We start from the raw sequence: 16,429 nt of genomic DNA on the forward strand, positions 1-16,429 counted from the left end.
CTGATTCCATCTCCATTTACGTTGATGTAGTTCATCCAATTCTCCAGTGACTTGGTTGCCAAATAGGGCAGAAAATTGTATTTAGAAGAGTGGTCTGTTTCAAAATATTAGAAACGTTGGAGCTAAGATGGGCATAATTATGCATTACTTTCTTTTCAGCAAACCTTTCATCCTGAAATGCAAGTTTGATGTGTTATTAATTTGTATAAATTTGTCTAGCTTTGATAACATTGAAAATGCTCTTTAAGAACATACTTGGACAGAAAGATGGGCAAATAGACCCAAACTTTAATTCTTCCAGTACTAATTGAATAAGGGCTTATGGATAGAAAGCGACACTCCCAAAATGTTATATAGGTGGGCAGCTGCGGGGTTGTCCAGGGAGTGTAAATGATGTACCCTCAGGCTGGGCTGCCCTGTAGGTCGCCACAGCACAACCCTAGAGAACCAGTGAAACTGTCAAGCAAAGATCAGGATGAAAATGACAATTAACATTACAAAAAATTATAACCAAGCATCAGAATAGTCATCAAGGGAAATTATAAAAACATTGCTGGGGGGGCTTCCCTGGTGGTGCAGTGGTTAAGGGTCTGCCTGCCGATGCAGGGGACACAGGTTCGTGCCCTGGTCTGGGAAGATGCCACCTGCCGCGGAGCGGCTGGGCCCGTGAGCCATGGCCGCTGAGCCTGCACGTCCGGAGCCTGTGCTCCGCAACGGGAGAGGCCACAACAGTGAGAGGCCCGCGTACCACAAAACAAACAAGCAAACAAACAAACAAAAAAACATTGCTGGGTTATAAAAGAAGTTGTTAAACACATGTTTTACTGCTCAGTAATGTAAAATATATTTTGAGTTACCTGTGTGTTGGGTGCTTAACGTTTTTAACTTCCAAGGCCCATAAAGATCTTAATCTGGCCCTGTATGTGGTTTGATGAAGACTGGGAACTCAAAGCACTTTTTTTGTGGAGGTTGAGGGGCATCACTCCTGGTGCTACTTGCAATAACCATCTCTGGTTTTGTGATCTTTTCCCTACTTTTGTCCTCTCTTCTTCACTATGACCTCGGAGGAAGATAGACAGATATTTGTGTGCAGTTTTACAATGAGGAAGTTTGAGGCATAGAGACTTGTCTAGGTCAATATAGGAAGGTCTGGTTATAAATTACGACCAGGTTTAAATTCTAGTCCTGTTTCTTTCCGTTACACTTAGCCAAGACGCCATGGCTCTAAGCCGTAAGAATTTCGGCTGGCTGTTTTAAAATTTGTTTCCTTTTCTGACATTAATTGCTTTTGAAGAAAAATTGGGGGAAAGATTTATAACCTGGCATAAAGGGAAGTAAGATTCTTTTTAAAAAGGGATCTAAATCTACTTCCACAAATATAGATAACACAACCAATGAAGCTTTAACAAACGCATAATACAGCATAGGTTATTTTGATGAAACAAATCATTGCCATGTGTGATATATTCATAGAAGAGCAAGAGAACTTGGATTTGGGCACTAGCTCAGTCATTTATTCACTCCGAGCTGTACTTTTTTAAAAAAAAAACAATAAGGAGATTAGACTATATAATCTCCCTGGGCCTTTCTAGTTCTATCAGACTGATTCAAAGAATTATTTTAATGTTGTAAGTGTGATTTCACACTATATGCAAATATCTTTTCATCCATGTATCAGTTTCCTAGGGCTGCCTTTTAAGGTACCACAAATTGGGTACCTTAAAAGAAATGTAATCTTTTACTGTTTTGGAGGATAGACATTCAAAATCAAAGTATCAGCAGGGCCATGCTCCCTCTGAAGGCTGTAGGGAAGGATCCTTCAGGATCCTTCTTTGCCTCTTTCTAGCTTCTGGTGACTCCCAGCAATCCTTAGTGTTCCTTGGCTTGTAGTTGCATCACCCCAAGCTCTGCCTCCAAGTTCACGTGACCATCTTCCCTGTGCGAATCTGTGTGTCCTCTCCTCTTCTTTTAAGGACACCAGTCATATTAGACTTAGGACCCACCCTAATCTAGTTAACCTCATGTTAACTAATTACATCTGCAAAGACCCTATTTCCTAATCAAGTCACATACTGAGATTCTAGGTGGACATAAATTTGGAGGGACACTATTCAACTCACTACCAACCATTTATTAATTTACTTATTTAACAAGATCTATGGAAAATAAGTTACCTGTCAGACATTGAGGAAACAATGGTAAGCAAGACTTGGTCTTCCTTGCCCTCTCAGAGTTTGCAATCTAGTGGAGAAAGAAGATGGTGAAGCAATAACATAGTGTGTGATAAGCACTGGATAACCAAGTAGGGTACAGCTCTTCAGTAAGAAGTTTCACAGAGGGCTATCTACATGGATTCAATATCTAGTTTCTCAATTGGGATTATAAAGTGAGCATACTTTAATTTTTGCATTAGGTGCTTCGTTTCTCTTCCATTATTTAACAAGAAGGCTTTAGTTTAAAATGTCATTGTCATTATTGTTACCACCACCATCATCATTCCACTGCTGTTCGGTTATGATTTTTACCAGTCACCAGTCTTAGTTCACACCAGAATATAGGTTGAGGATTATTTAGCCTCATGCAAATGAGGCTAAGAGCTTCATTGCATAAACAACACAAAAGATATTCTTGATTGTTCATTAACCGTCATAGGGAGCCACTTGGGGGAAAAAACTGTTGCTTTTCTTACAGCTGAGGGGTTTATTGTGTTGCAAAGGTCTTCTATTCAAAAGGTCTTCTTATCTACCAATAATTTGGGATTTATCTTTTGAATGTTGTGATTTGCCTAATCTCTGGTATGGAAAAGTCCTTAGACACTCCTAATTCCACAGTGCTTATTCCACCATCTTAACTGAGGATGGACATAAACATAAGGATATTAGAAACTGAGAAAGGGAAAGGACTTGTTCTGGCCTAAGACCATACCTAAGTGTTCCTATTCCCAGCCCAATGCCTTGTCCATTCTACTAGGTTGCCTTTCCAAGGCAATAGTGCCTCCTTTTTTATATAGCAAATGAGATGGGGAATGAGTGACTTCAAGTAGAAAGATATTGATTGTAATAATTCTGCTACCCCCTTTGTACTTAAGGATGAATGGGGCAATGTAAAAAACCTTGAGCAATCACATATGATGTTGGCTTAAGCCAGTGTCGGATACTATGTGATTATGCAGCCACTAGCCAAGATCAGGGCATAGTCTAAAGGGCTAAGTTCTACCTTAGCTCAGCAAAGGTTTATTTATAAATAACATTATGTTTAAGGCATTGTAAGATTTATGATAATGCAGTGGGTACCTTGTAAACCAACCCTTCCATTTGCTTAGAGACTAGGGTGTTTTGCTGGAGATCACCAAGGTGGGGAAAGGAGTTATTTCTTTTTTCAGTTTAATCTTTTAAAATTTATTACAAGATTATACAAGTTATATAATGTACAAGATTATATAAGTTTCAGGTGTACAACATAGTGATTCACAATTTTAAAGATTATATTCCATTTATAATTATTATAAAATGTTGGCTATATTCCCTGTATTGTACAATATATCCTTATTTTATACATAGTAGTTTGTACCTTTCAATCCCCCCTTCCCTCTCCCCCACTGGTAACCAGTAGATTGTTCTCTGAATCTGTGAGTCTGTTTCTTTTTTGTCATAGTCACTAGTTTGTTGTATTTTTTAGATTCCACATATAACTGATATCATACAGTATTTGTCTTTCTCTGTCTGACAGGAAAGGAGTTCTTAGAAATGTCTTGGCAGACCCCTTTGTCAGTGTACTTTAAGGATTTCCCCAGTAAATGTGGAAAGGGAAACCCAGATGTAAGAAAATCTTCCCCCTGAGGATATAAAGAATTGGTTGCAAAATTTTGCAAATCACAAAATTTTGAAGGTGTGTTCATGTCACATGGGTGCTCTTGGTTCATTTGGTTGTTTATCTGAATACCTGATATTCCTCTTAGGAATCTGCTAATTTGCTAAGCATTTGAGACAGTGAAACCACAGTTCCTGTTCTCTGAGATAGAGGGGAGAGGGTCAGTTAGTGGAGACTTGCCATTACTAAGTAAATTTGACAAGAAAAGTGGAAGTGGTTAGAGAAAGGAGGCTGTATTAGGATATCACAGGGGCTGTGTAGTAGCGAGGTGAGTAAAAGTTAAGAGAGAGATTACAGCAAAAAGTGCTGGCAGCCATGGTGAAGGGTGGGGATAGAGAAAGAGAGAGTCTTGAATGACAGGTAAAATGGCTTTTCTTTGTATTCATTAAATCTCAGTAGACTCTTTATTCAGCAGGATTTTCAAAGTCACACATCTTCATCTCTAAGAAATGTAACTTTGGGGGTAAAGTTTTCTGTTTATGGAAGACTCTTTGGCCAAAGAATCAGTTTTTGCCCATTCTTCCTATTCCTTTCTCTGAGAGGGGTTCTGAACTTCCCTGATCCGAAGTGTGGGCCCTTCCCTTTGTAAGGGAGTTTCCGCTGAGTACACACTAAGTCCACCAGGGTGAGAGTCTACCTTCCCAGCCCAGTGTAATGGGTAAATATAGAAAATTCCATCTTCCTCTTCAGAGGCTTGTTGAGACACACCCTGAGAGCTTGTGAGGCTGTGCTTTCATGATCTCTCAGGTCTCCTCTGATTGACATGAAGCCCAGTGTTGGGGGAGGAGACATTCACATCCCAGTGGAGGTTGCAGGGTGAACCACAGAGTCCCCATCACAGATCGGTTTCCCCGCCATCCTCCACTGACTCACATCCCATCCCACTCCCACCTAGGATCTTGACTGATATCAAGTGAGGAAGGGCAAGGCCCACATAATGAATGCAGAGCCCACTTCCTGGTTTCATATTTGATGAGTATCATTCCCTCCTGCCACAGATACATCCCCCTCCAGGACAAATGCCACATGACTATAAGGTTGGCAGCCTCATGCCACATCCCAGTGAGTCAGAATTAGAAACTCACACATTCCAAAGATGAGCTCATGAAGCAAGCATCACCTTTTTGGGAACATGGTACAGGCTGCTGGGTACATGCTAGATATCAGACATTTTCCATCTGTGTTCTCAGACAGTTCAGTGCTCCAGGTGCTGAGAGAGGCCAGGAAAGGACATAATTCTGACTCTCCTTTGCATCGCCTGCTTGCTGCCTACTTTGTACTTGTCCTGCTGCCCCTTATCAGGACAATGGCATCTAATCAGAGCCCAGCTAATGGCTTTGCCAACCTGTACTACACAAACAACCTTGTAGGATTGACTGAGGAGCTCTTTCCTGGAGAATGTCTAGATATTTTGAGATATATCTGAATATTTTGACAACTATCTAAAACCTAATGTTTTAATCTTATTCAGTATTGACAATTAAAATAATTCAAATTAATTTTGAACCCTCAGACAAATGCTTTCATAGGGGTTTTTTTACTCTAAAATAGAGTAGGATAAAGGGAAAGGATGTTACCATGAACTTGGGGTTCAATCAAACTCAAGTTAATACCTGTTTCTTCCTGAGCAAGTTCTTAACAGCACTGATTCTCATTTTTCTATCTGTAAAACATGGGTAATTACTATTTCTACTTAACAGTGTTATTTTGGATAGCAAAAAAGGTAATGAAATTGAGAAAGAGTAACGCAGTGCATGGCATGTTATAAGTTCTCAATAAGTTTTTATTGTTTTTCTTGAATATACCAAGAATGATCTCATTGCTAGACCTTTCTTCCATATAATGTCTTTGGATTATCTGGATCCTCTTTCGCTTTCAAGGCCTTAAACCATGTCTTTCGTCCTTGAGTGGCCAAAGCCTGCAATGATTTTTCTGTTCTCTGGAACCTTGTGGCATACATTGCCTGTTGATGCTTACCAAAGGTTTTTTTTGTAGAGGAGCTGTTTCCCCAGTTGACATACAAGTTTGTCAAAAATAAGGTTTGTGTCTTCTTTCCCTTTGTGTTCTTAGAGTTGAATGTAATGCCTGCCATATAGCAGGTACTCAATAATTGTTGATGCTGTTTCAAATCAGCAATAACATGGCAATCATATAACTATTCAATCAACTATTGAATAATGCTTACAGTAGAGCAAACATCCTTTGAGCACCACCTTTGGAACAGGCATGCTTTTTGCCAAGGGCATGGTCGAAGATACATTTTCTGGATTTGGGCCTTCAGGAGTTCACAGTTGAGTGTGGTAATTCTCAAATCCTGAACCTTGGGTGCTTGTAAAAATGTAGATTACTGAATCCACCTACACCTTTTGAATCAGAATCTTTATGGATAGACTGGCCATATACACATTTTTACAAATTTTCCAGGTGAATCAGATGCACATTAGAGTTTGAGAACAGTGGGACAGCTGACCTTTTGTCGCATCTTTAGCTGCTCCTAGACAGGACATGTGCATTATTCAGTCAATTGGTCAAATAGCCCATATATCAGCTGCCTGCTGAGTACTCTGTTTTCTTGGCTCTACTTATGACAGCCCTCAAACCCAGGAGGGAAGCCTGAACTTTTGGCTCTCCCTACGCACTTTCATGATGAGGTCATCGTGAGACCACCACCCTGCCAATCTGCTGTGTGTGGCAACTTCTTCTTTCCTCCAACTTTGCACTGAAGTGGACACAAGAAATGGAATATTAATAAAGTCTTCAAAGAAATTTCTCCACACTTTAAATTTGCATGGGGAGAAAGAAAACTGTGTTTTGGTATAATGAAAGTTGTACTTTCATTGGAGGACAGGAGTTGAATCTCTTTAGTTCTGTAGGCCTCAGTTTCTTCATCTGTAAAATATAATGTTCATTTAGAAGATGACTTCTTTTATATTCATGCTTCTGAAACCATCTCATTCAAACTTCAGGACTGTGCTTTGATTCTGGTGTGTAGACTTATAGGAGTTTCCCTTCCCCTTTGAGGATGGTACTGGCTCTTCAGACTTTGCATATTGAAAAAGCCTTATTGTATAGCTTGTCCTTACATGAAAGCCCTCTGGGACCTTTGATATATTCCATTTTCTTTTAGTATCTGGAGAAGGTATGAGGATTTTGATTTTCTTGATATGAAAAAGACCATGTTTGTGCATGTGGGTAGAATTAATATTTTCGTATTGTTTTCTGGTAACCTTTCTTATGAAGCCAGGATTCTTTTGTATTGTTTCTCTGGGCTACAGAGAGCCAGAGGGATATTTTAGGAATTTTGTTGGACTTCGTTTTTCATTTTATTAATTCCTTCATTCTGTAGTCATATGTAAAGCTAAATTAGTGTTATATAGACTAAATTAAGAACATGACATGGATCTTATCTCTCATGGGCGTCCAAGAATAATAGCTGACATTTATCAACTCCTTACAATGTTCCAGGTCAGGTACTGAAAATTTAGATACATTATCTCATTCAATCTTCACAACAACACTCTGAGATATAGATTTTACTATTTCCATTTTACAGATGAAGAAACTAAAAATCAGCAAGGTAATGCCATTTTCCCAAGAGCACACAGCTAAGTAGTCTTGTAGAGGAGATGAGACATGTATCCAATGGTGGTAGAATGAAAGTCAATAGAGTGATTTAAAAAATTTTTTTACATCAGGGTTCACTCTTGGTATTGTACGTTTTATGGATTTTAACAAATGAACAACAAGATGTACCCACCATTAGAGTATCATGCAGAATAGTTTCAGTACTCAAAATCTTCTGCACTTCACCTGTTCATCTCTCCCTCCTCCCTCACCCCTGGCAATTGCTGATCTTAAACTGTGTCTATAGTTTGCCTTTTTCAGAATGTCACATAATTGGAATCATACAGTATATAGTCTTTTCAGATTGTCTTCTTTCACTTGGTAATATTCATTTAAGGTGCCACCATGTCTTTCCATGGCTTGAAAAGCTCATTTCCTTTTAGCACTGAATGATATTCCATTGTCTGGATGTATCACAGTTTATTTATCCATTCAGCCTACTGAAGGCTATCTTGATTGCTTTTGCTTGGCAAGTTTTAGCAATAATAAACAAAGCTATTATAAACATCCATGGGAATAGAGTGTTTTTTTTTTTTTTTTTTTTTTGCGGTATGCGGGCCTCTCACTGTTGTGGCCTCTCCCGTTGCGGAGCACAGGCTCCGGATGCGCAGGCTCAGCGGCCATGGCTCACAGGCCCAGCCTCTCCGTGGCATGTGGGATCTTCCCGGACCGGGGCACAAACCCGTGTCCCCTGCATTGGCAGGCAGACTCTCAACCACTGCGCCACCAGGGAAGCCCCAATAGAGTGGTTTTTAAGTACTTGCTATGAGAGACCAAAAATCAGGGATTTGATTTAGGCCTTGAAGGTGGTGATACTTTGATGGGTCGACATAGATGGAGGGCCATTCTTGGTGGAGAGAAAAAAGGAAGCAAGTATTTTTCAAATGCTTACCATGTGCCAGGCAAACTCCTCGGTACTTTCATATATGTTAACTTATTTAAGCTTTACAGTCATCTCCTGGAACATTCCAATAATAATATTATGCCTTATTTTCACAGACAGGAAAGCTAAAGCTCAGAAATGGTATACAACATTTCCAAATTCACAAAACTAGAGAAGTCACAATTTGAACTGAATCTGACTCCCAAGCCTATGCCCTCTGTTTTGTCCTACCAGGCTCTATTCAAGGGCAAAGAGCTTAGAGGAAATGGTTGGCTCCAGCATAAGACACAGAAAGGATATGTGTAGCCATGATGCTTGACAAGGAGGTTGGTGCCAGGTGATGGAAGGCCTTGAATTGGGCATTGTGAGGGTATTTCTGGGCAGTGGGGTAGTCAGCATGAGGTGATCAGGTATGGAGGATGAAGGGACAAGTTGTAGAAGGGCATGGAGCAAGAGGAAACACCGTCTTATTTCTCAGCATTGCCTAGGCTTGGTGGTGTTGATGCTAGGAAGAAACTTGTGAGAATATGCAAATTTGTAATACTGGGTGACCTTCAGGAGGAGTAAAGGAAGCCCGAATCTGGAGTTGCATTTGCATCTACCTGAAAGAGGAAGTCACGTGTGCTTTCCTTGCTGCCTCTCAGCATCTTGGTCTCAGAATGTCCTCTTGGTCATTACTGCCCCTACTTAGTCATCACAGTATTTTAGAACACTAGGAAATTTCTTTTATTTGCAGGAACCTTTTGGAGATTTTGCAAAGTCAGTCAAATAATCAAACCACGAGAACTTTTAGGTCAGAGAGCTTTATGCAAATTTGGGGTGAGGAAGCTTCCTATTTTTCTCTTTTATTAAAATTGACTTAGGGTTGCAACTTTTAAAATTTAAATCATGAACAGTTAGTGCTGAAAGGGATGTCTGTGATCTTTGAGGAAGTTGTTTTTTTTGTTTGTTTGGTTTTGCGGTACTTGGGCCTCTCACTGTTGTGGCCTCTCCCATTGCGGAGCACAGGCTCCGGACGCACAGGCTCAGCGGCCATGGCTCACGGGCCCAGCCGCTCTGCGGCATGTGGGATCCTCCCGGACCGGGGCACGAACCCGTGTCTCCTGCATCAGCAGGCGGACTCTCAACCACTGCGCCACCAGGGAAGCCCCGAGGAAGTTTTAAAGATGAGAAAACTGATGTCTAGAGAAGTTATAAAACTTTCCTAAGATGACACCATACTTGCCTGGCTGGCATTAGGAGCAGGTTGCTGCATGCTGAGTCCTGTGCTCTTTGTGCGACTGCGCAGGCTGCTTCTGACTTTAACAAGGTGGCCATTCAGGCTGGGACCAACCTGCCCAGAGAGCAGTGGGGGTATTCATTTACCCAGGGGATTATGGTGATCGTGATTGGGTAATATGCCTTTTGAGAGGCCTTCTTCCAGAACATTGCTTTAAGCATGAAGGACACCAATCCAGCCTCACAAACAGTCCGCAGAGGGGAGAGAGCTGAAGACTGTCAAGTCTTCCCAGGTCAACACCTCTCCACGTGCTCACTGCTGACTAATATCGCTCCAGGGGCCCAGGCACTGGCAGGGCTCAGAAAGGCTCTCCTTCTTCCTACACTGCCTGTTGGTTTAAGCTTGGTGAGGCTTATGATTTTATGTACAAGGGAAGTAGGGGATTCTTCATCTGCGTGGGCAGGCCCCAGTGGAATCTGTTTGACTGCTGGTATGAGTGTGCCAGGAAAGTGGGAAGCAGGGATTCCACACCCCAGAGTATGAAAACAAATTCCTCCCCACACCTTTGATCAGGACATCTTGCCAAAAATAGCCTGGTGGGAGGAGCTCTTGTCCTTGGCAGGTGCAGTAGGTGGTGGGTTTTTGTTGTTGTTTTCTATTTCCTTTTTTAGTAGGTAATAGAAAATTTATAAAATATAAAAAAGTAAACCATGGAAAGTAAGGGTCCCTCCCACTCCTGTCCTCAGGCTTCCAGTTCCTTTCCCCAGAGGCAACATTATATTCTGTCAGATAAATTCAGTGCCCACACAAACATTATCATTATTTTTTGACACAAGAGGTAATGTACTTTATACATGATTCTGCCCTTTGCTTTTGCTTTTCTCACTTAATATGTTAATATTTTGGAGTTTGCTCCATATTGAACTTCTTTGTTCTTTTAACCACCAAATTTCCACAGATGTTTTATTTATTAGCTTTCCTTTCTTCATTGTTTTACTTCTTTCTTGCTTTTGAGTACTCACTTGGTTCAAGTTAGACTTTTCACATGGTAAAAGAGTAGGGAAAGACCCAACATTAAAAAATGCTACATGCAGATCTACTCATCTCTGAAGGATTAGAACAGTTTTTATTGCCTGTATGCCCTGAAAATAGGACACTTACTCCTGTTTTCCAGTGAAAAAGCGAGCAGTCAGGAAGCATTCAGAATTCACTCCCAGTGCATTCTGGGAGCCTGTGGCCATGAAAGATTGATTGGTCGCAGCCTTGTCCATGAAGGATCTCTATGACTGAATGGGTTTCTTAAGAAGATGACTGTTATGTGCTCTGTTATCCAGAATGGGAAATTGGGGCTTAGTGAGCCAAAACAATACGCCAAGGAAGAGTTTGGCAAATGAGGACAGATCTTACTTAGATGCTTGCACGAAAGAGAAGAAGACTCCTACCTTACCTTAAGAGATGTTATAGAAAGGCAAGGGGGGCAGGCAGGAAGGCTGGGTCTAATCTACATAGAAAAAAACAAATCTCTTGTCAAGTCATTCCCTTTACAGGCTACTGCATTTCTGCTTCACAGGATATGAATTCCATTTGTTCATTTTTTTCTTAAAAATATATACTTTTTCCTCCTTTAGGTGCCATCTCAATACCCTCCAATCCAAAGTATCAGAGTACGGTTTACCAGTAAGTATTGTCAAAAGTTTAATTGATTCATATTTTTAAAAGAATCTTCTCTCCAGCCTCTTAATTTCTCCCAGAACGCAAGATCTCTCTCTTTTCTTAAGGAAACATTAAATCCTGAAATTGTTGGAGGCTGCATATTGTTTTCATTAGGGACAAAGAAGGTGTATAAAGAAGAAAAGGGGAGTAATTAGTTACCAAATATGTGCTTGTCACTGTATTACTTCATATTCCTCACTTAATCTTCCCAGGAACCCTTTGAGTAGGAATTATTCTCATTTTTTAGGTAAGAAAACTAAGGCTTTACTTCTTACAAGTTTGTCTGACTGTAAGACTTGTCATTCCCCAGTAATTCTATTATAGGATGGGATTTTACCTTAATGAGAGTTGGGGGACTTGAAGTCAAGGTGATACTTTACCTGGAGAGCAGTATTTGGATCCATGATTAATACTAGAACAACCACCAGTGGTTTCTGTATGGATATTCATTTGTTAAGTCCTCCTGAGCTAAAGGAAAGTATATCTTGCCTTCTATAAGTAATCCTTACTTTCAATTCAGAGTATTTCCCATGGACTTGATACAAAGCAAGAATTACTGAAATGTGCCCAGCAGTGCACATTTCAGTAAAGTACCTATTCTTTCCTATCTCTGAGGGACATGGGGCAGAGTGGGGAGTTTGAGATGTGGTTGCTTGACCACCCAGGATTATATTGAGGCTACCATAGAAATAAAAGAAATTTGGTTTTTTGATTTACACTTGAAATGGCCCCACACAAAGCTATGAAATCCATCATTCTGTGTCCTCCTACTCTTCCTTTTCTTTCTCCTGTGGCAACCACTATTCCCAAGACACCTTCCAGGAAAAACTAGCAATAAAAAGGTAGAAGGGAGAAGTAGGTCTATGTTCTTGAGCTCTTCTACATGCATCTTAATGAGCAGAATCTGAGCCCACGGACATTACTAAGCTTTACTTAGGATCACAGCATAACTAAGCTTAAGTGACTGTTGGCAAAGGCCAGTAACACATGCTGTTGGTAGGTCTAGTGCCCGGGGCATGTGAAAATTTTTCATTTCATGATCAAGTGGAGAGAGGACAGAGAAGAGTTAAAAGCAATTGCTTTGCATGGAGGGGGTGTTCAGGACCCGGGCAAGGGGCACTTCCACCACCCTTTGCCCTAGTCTGTCCATTGAGCAAGAAAGGAAGCACCGAATTGCCAATCCCTCCTGGTTTTGAAAAATCAGGGAAACCTTGAGGCTCCATTTCCTGCCACAGGTATGTTGTGATAACTGCCAGTTGCTATATTCTCTCTGCTCTTGAACTGCAGCCCCATCTGTAACTCTCTTGGCTACTAGTATTAGCTTTGCCTCATCTATTCCACAGGGAAAGCAGATTCCAACCCTCAAGGAGAAAAACCGTATTTTCTTCCTTTCATTCTTCTCAAAATCTCTCCCTGTCTCTTTCTCTTCATGTGTTTCTAGACATATTGTAAGGCTGTTGCCCAACGCTGAGCTAAGGAATCTTTTTTTTTTTTTACCCTACCCTCCTTAGAGTGTGAAAATGAGAATGGTTTCATCATCACATCCCCAAACAAGGATGGAACCATGAAGGTGCAAAACAACTCAATCATCATCAACTGTGATGGGTTTTATCTCATCTCCCTGAAGGGCTACTTCTCTCAGGAGCTCAGCCTCAGGCTTCAGTACCGGAAGGGTCGGGAACCCCTCTTCTCCCTGAGCAAGGTCACGTCTGTTGACTCTGTCACAGTGGCCAGTCTGGCTTTCAAGGACAAAGTCTACCTGAATGTGACCACTCACAATGCTTCCTGCGAAGACATTCAGGTGAATGGTGGGGAATTGATTCTCATTCATCAAAATCCTGGTGGATTCTGTGTCTACTGAGGACCCGATGGCTGCATCTAAGCCCGGCACCAACATGAATGCCAAACTGGGGGTGGACAGGACACAGATTCTTCCTTGGGAGCGGAGGAGTCATCCCAGCTCAGCCCTCATATATGGCCACTTGAGATGTGACCAGAAGATCACTCCCTCCCCCACTCAGGGATATTTAAATCTTTATTTTATGTACCAATTAACTTTATGTATTTATCCTTATATCTTCTAAATCACCTAGCCCTCATCCCTCAGGATTGCCTCAAGCCTGTTGGCACCTCCGAGAGAGTGAGAAAAATAGGTGCCTCTTCCTCAGGATGTTGTTTCTATTGATCAGGAAATTATTGTAATGCACTTTCATTATTGAAAAAGAAACTTGACTACCATTTGCTGGATATTTGACATCTGGCACTGTCAAAATGAAGAAGACCAGGGAGAGGGTTTATGAATCTGCCAAAGGTGATGGATTGACCCCTGGCAGCCAAAGGTGCCTCTTCAAGATGAAATTGGTTGAAGTTTGCATATTGCCTAAATACCTCTCTCATGTGGCGGAGTTCAAAAGGAAAATCAACTTGTAAACAGCTGTCAGGACTTGATGAGATAGCTGGCTAAGGAATACTCTGTGCTTTTTTCTTTCTTTTTTTCTCCATTTTGCTTTCCCAGCCTCCAAATGTTCTTGATAGAAATTTCCCTTCAAAGAACCATCTCGGGGATGTGATGCTGTGAAAAATCTTATCAGTGACTTAAGGAAAACTGAGAGAGATTTTTCTAAACTGGGAGAGTGAGATAATTTATTGTGAGCGTTATCTTTATCACTCAGGAGAGCAGTGAAACTGGACCTCTCAGGGCAACAGTCAGTGGGAATTTAAATTGTCTGGGAAGGAAATCACATTCTTTGCCACAGAGAGGCAAAGTAGCACATGCCCATCCTCCTGCTTGTGCTGAGCTACATACTCAGCCCCACACCTTGTACTCATGGACCACCTTGTTAGTCTCAGAAAAAAAAAATGAGGGCTTCCCTGGTGGCGCAGTGGTTGAGAGTCCGCCTGCCGATGCGGAGGACGCGGGTTCGTGCCCCGGTCCGGGAAGATCCCACATGCCGTGGAGCCTGTGCGTCTGGAGCCTGTGCTCCGCAACAGGAGAGGCCACAACAGTGAGAGGCCCGCGTACCGCAAAAAAAAAAAAAAAAAAAAGAAGCAATTCTATGATCAATTGCAACTTTATGTCAAAAGACATTGAGACGCTATTACATCTTATGAAAAATAATGATCTCTGTCTAGGAACACCATAATATCACATATGATCTCACATTGATAGTTGAGGCTAGAAGGACCAATAATCAGCCAATACCAAGGCTTTCAAGAGAATAAGATCACCTAATGTTTAGTTTAAATATCCCACTTAATGTATCTGGCTTATGGCATTGTGGACAAATGTGATTTTTCTTAATTTCCAGATGATTTGTAAGTTTTCTGTGTCAAAACTTTTACAAATTTGAATTTTTTTATAAAAACTTTTTAGAATGGTAGCAAGTGTTTCCCTGCAATTTTAAATAGAGTGTGTGACATATCATAGAATATTTCTGGATGATTTTGGGTCATCATAGTAGTTGTACTGTGATGCGCTACAGTGATATCTTCAGGGTCTCCAGAAAGGTGGAAGGCAGTTTGGCCCTACGCTAAATGGTCTCAATTACATTTGGATTTTTTTCTTGTCTGTTTGATACAATTATTTTCCATCTCCAATTAAGTGCCTGTCTGTCTCCAACTGTATTCCCACCACTCAGTTTTAATCTGTTATAGGCAGAAGCTAAATCAAAATTCTAAATAAAAAGAAGCTAAATAAAAGAAACTGTGCATAAGGTAAGAGTAACCAAACTCTGAGTGGCTGCCCAGGCACTCACATAATTGTTATAATCCTAGGTAAACATCTATGGAGGGCCTGCTGTAGACCAAGCGTTAGGCTAAATGCTTTACATGAACTGGTCCCCCCATTCCCTAAGCCGGCTTGCAGGATCTTAGTTCCTAGCCCAGGGCAGTGAAAGTGCCAAGTCCTAACCACTGGACCACCAGGGAACTCCCCTACGTGAACTGTTCTGAGCAAGATATTCTATGAGACCCGTCTTGACTACTCAGAGGATTTAAACGTGTGTGTGTGTGCGTGTGTACTTCTTTGTTATTGACTATGTTCTCAAAGTCAAAGTTATTCAGTATTACTTATTCTAAGTAAATGTTTATGAATATAGATAATATTTAAGAAAATGTATGTTTACTTTTTTAAGTTTGGAATTTCTGACTATATTTCTTCTGGATGTACACATTCCAAGCCAAAGCTTGTTTTGTGGGTTGGTTGTCTTTGGTGTTATGGCCCCTCCTCACAGGCGCCCACTCCCTGTGTGTACACATGGCCTGCTCTTCCCATGCTGGCCTCCTCCAGCCACACAGGGACATTTCTGCCATCCACTAGACTCACTCCCCCAGCTGCCAACCGTCAAAGTATGTGTGTCCCATGTAAATCATTCCTTCAAAGGGATAACTAACCTTTCTCCAAAAACAGTGGAGTTTTGTGGAAATGAAAAGTCAGGAGATTTGAATTCTAAGAGTCACTAACTAGCCAAGGGACCTTAGACAACTAATTCCCCATTTTTGGATCCTGCTTTTTTCCTCCCTTGTTGAATGATCATTTTAGAATCTTATGCTCATAATGCTAACTGTGAATGTACATAGTAAATACCTATGTACTGGTTGCTGTGAGTCAATATGTATAATCTTCTCTTTTACGTATGGAGTTTTTTTTTTTTCTCGTACAAACTAACATTTTCCCTCAGCCTTTTTGGTGATTCCTTTGAGGGCAGTTGCCAATTGTTACTTAGTGACTTTCTGTTTAGGGAATGGCTTAAGGGATTCCAATCTTGATTCAAATTGTAATTAGTTCTTAAGTATACAGGGCAGGTCCCCTATTTTAAACCATAGTTTTGTGTTTAGTGCTCTCCTGGCTCTCAGAGAGTATTAATATTAACATTAATAATATAGCTAATAATAATATTGATATCTACAGGGAAACAAATAAAAGATCTCAGAATTCACTACTGGTTAGAGTGTTGAGAGTTTTTATTTATCCTTCTCTTCCTTTCCGTGTTCTGATCAGCTAATTCCCCGATGAGGGGAGGACAGGGTAAACTTTCTGGTTTTCTATCTGCCTCCAATTCCCAATTGTGTCCAAGGGATGCTTGAGCTGCCAAAGTCCACCTTTGCTTTTGAAAAGACAT

At 40.9% G+C, this 16,429-nt stretch overlaps 1 protein-coding gene across 1 annotated transcript in view; it reads left to right on the forward strand.

Moving 5' to 3' along the window:
- Positions 1-13,170, forward strand: part of TNFSF4 (TNF superfamily member 4) — a 105,533-nt gene extending 92,363 nt beyond the window's left edge. Inside the window, exons 3-4 of the mRNA XM_060088573.1 lie at positions 11,225-11,273; positions 12,821-13,170. Coding sequence (XP_059944556.1) covers positions 11,225-11,273; positions 12,821-13,170 — 399 coding nt within the window. The remainder of the gene's footprint in view (positions 1-11,224; positions 11,274-12,820) is intronic.
- Positions 13,171-16,429: the final 3,259 nt, after the last annotated feature.

The sequence above is a fragment of the Mesoplodon densirostris genome, chromosome 2 (genome assembly GCF_025265405.1).
Source record: "Mesoplodon densirostris isolate mMesDen1 chromosome 2, mMesDen1 primary haplotype, whole genome shotgun sequence".
Lineage (NCBI taxonomy): Eukaryota > Metazoa > Chordata > Mammalia > Artiodactyla > Ziphiidae > Mesoplodon > Mesoplodon densirostris.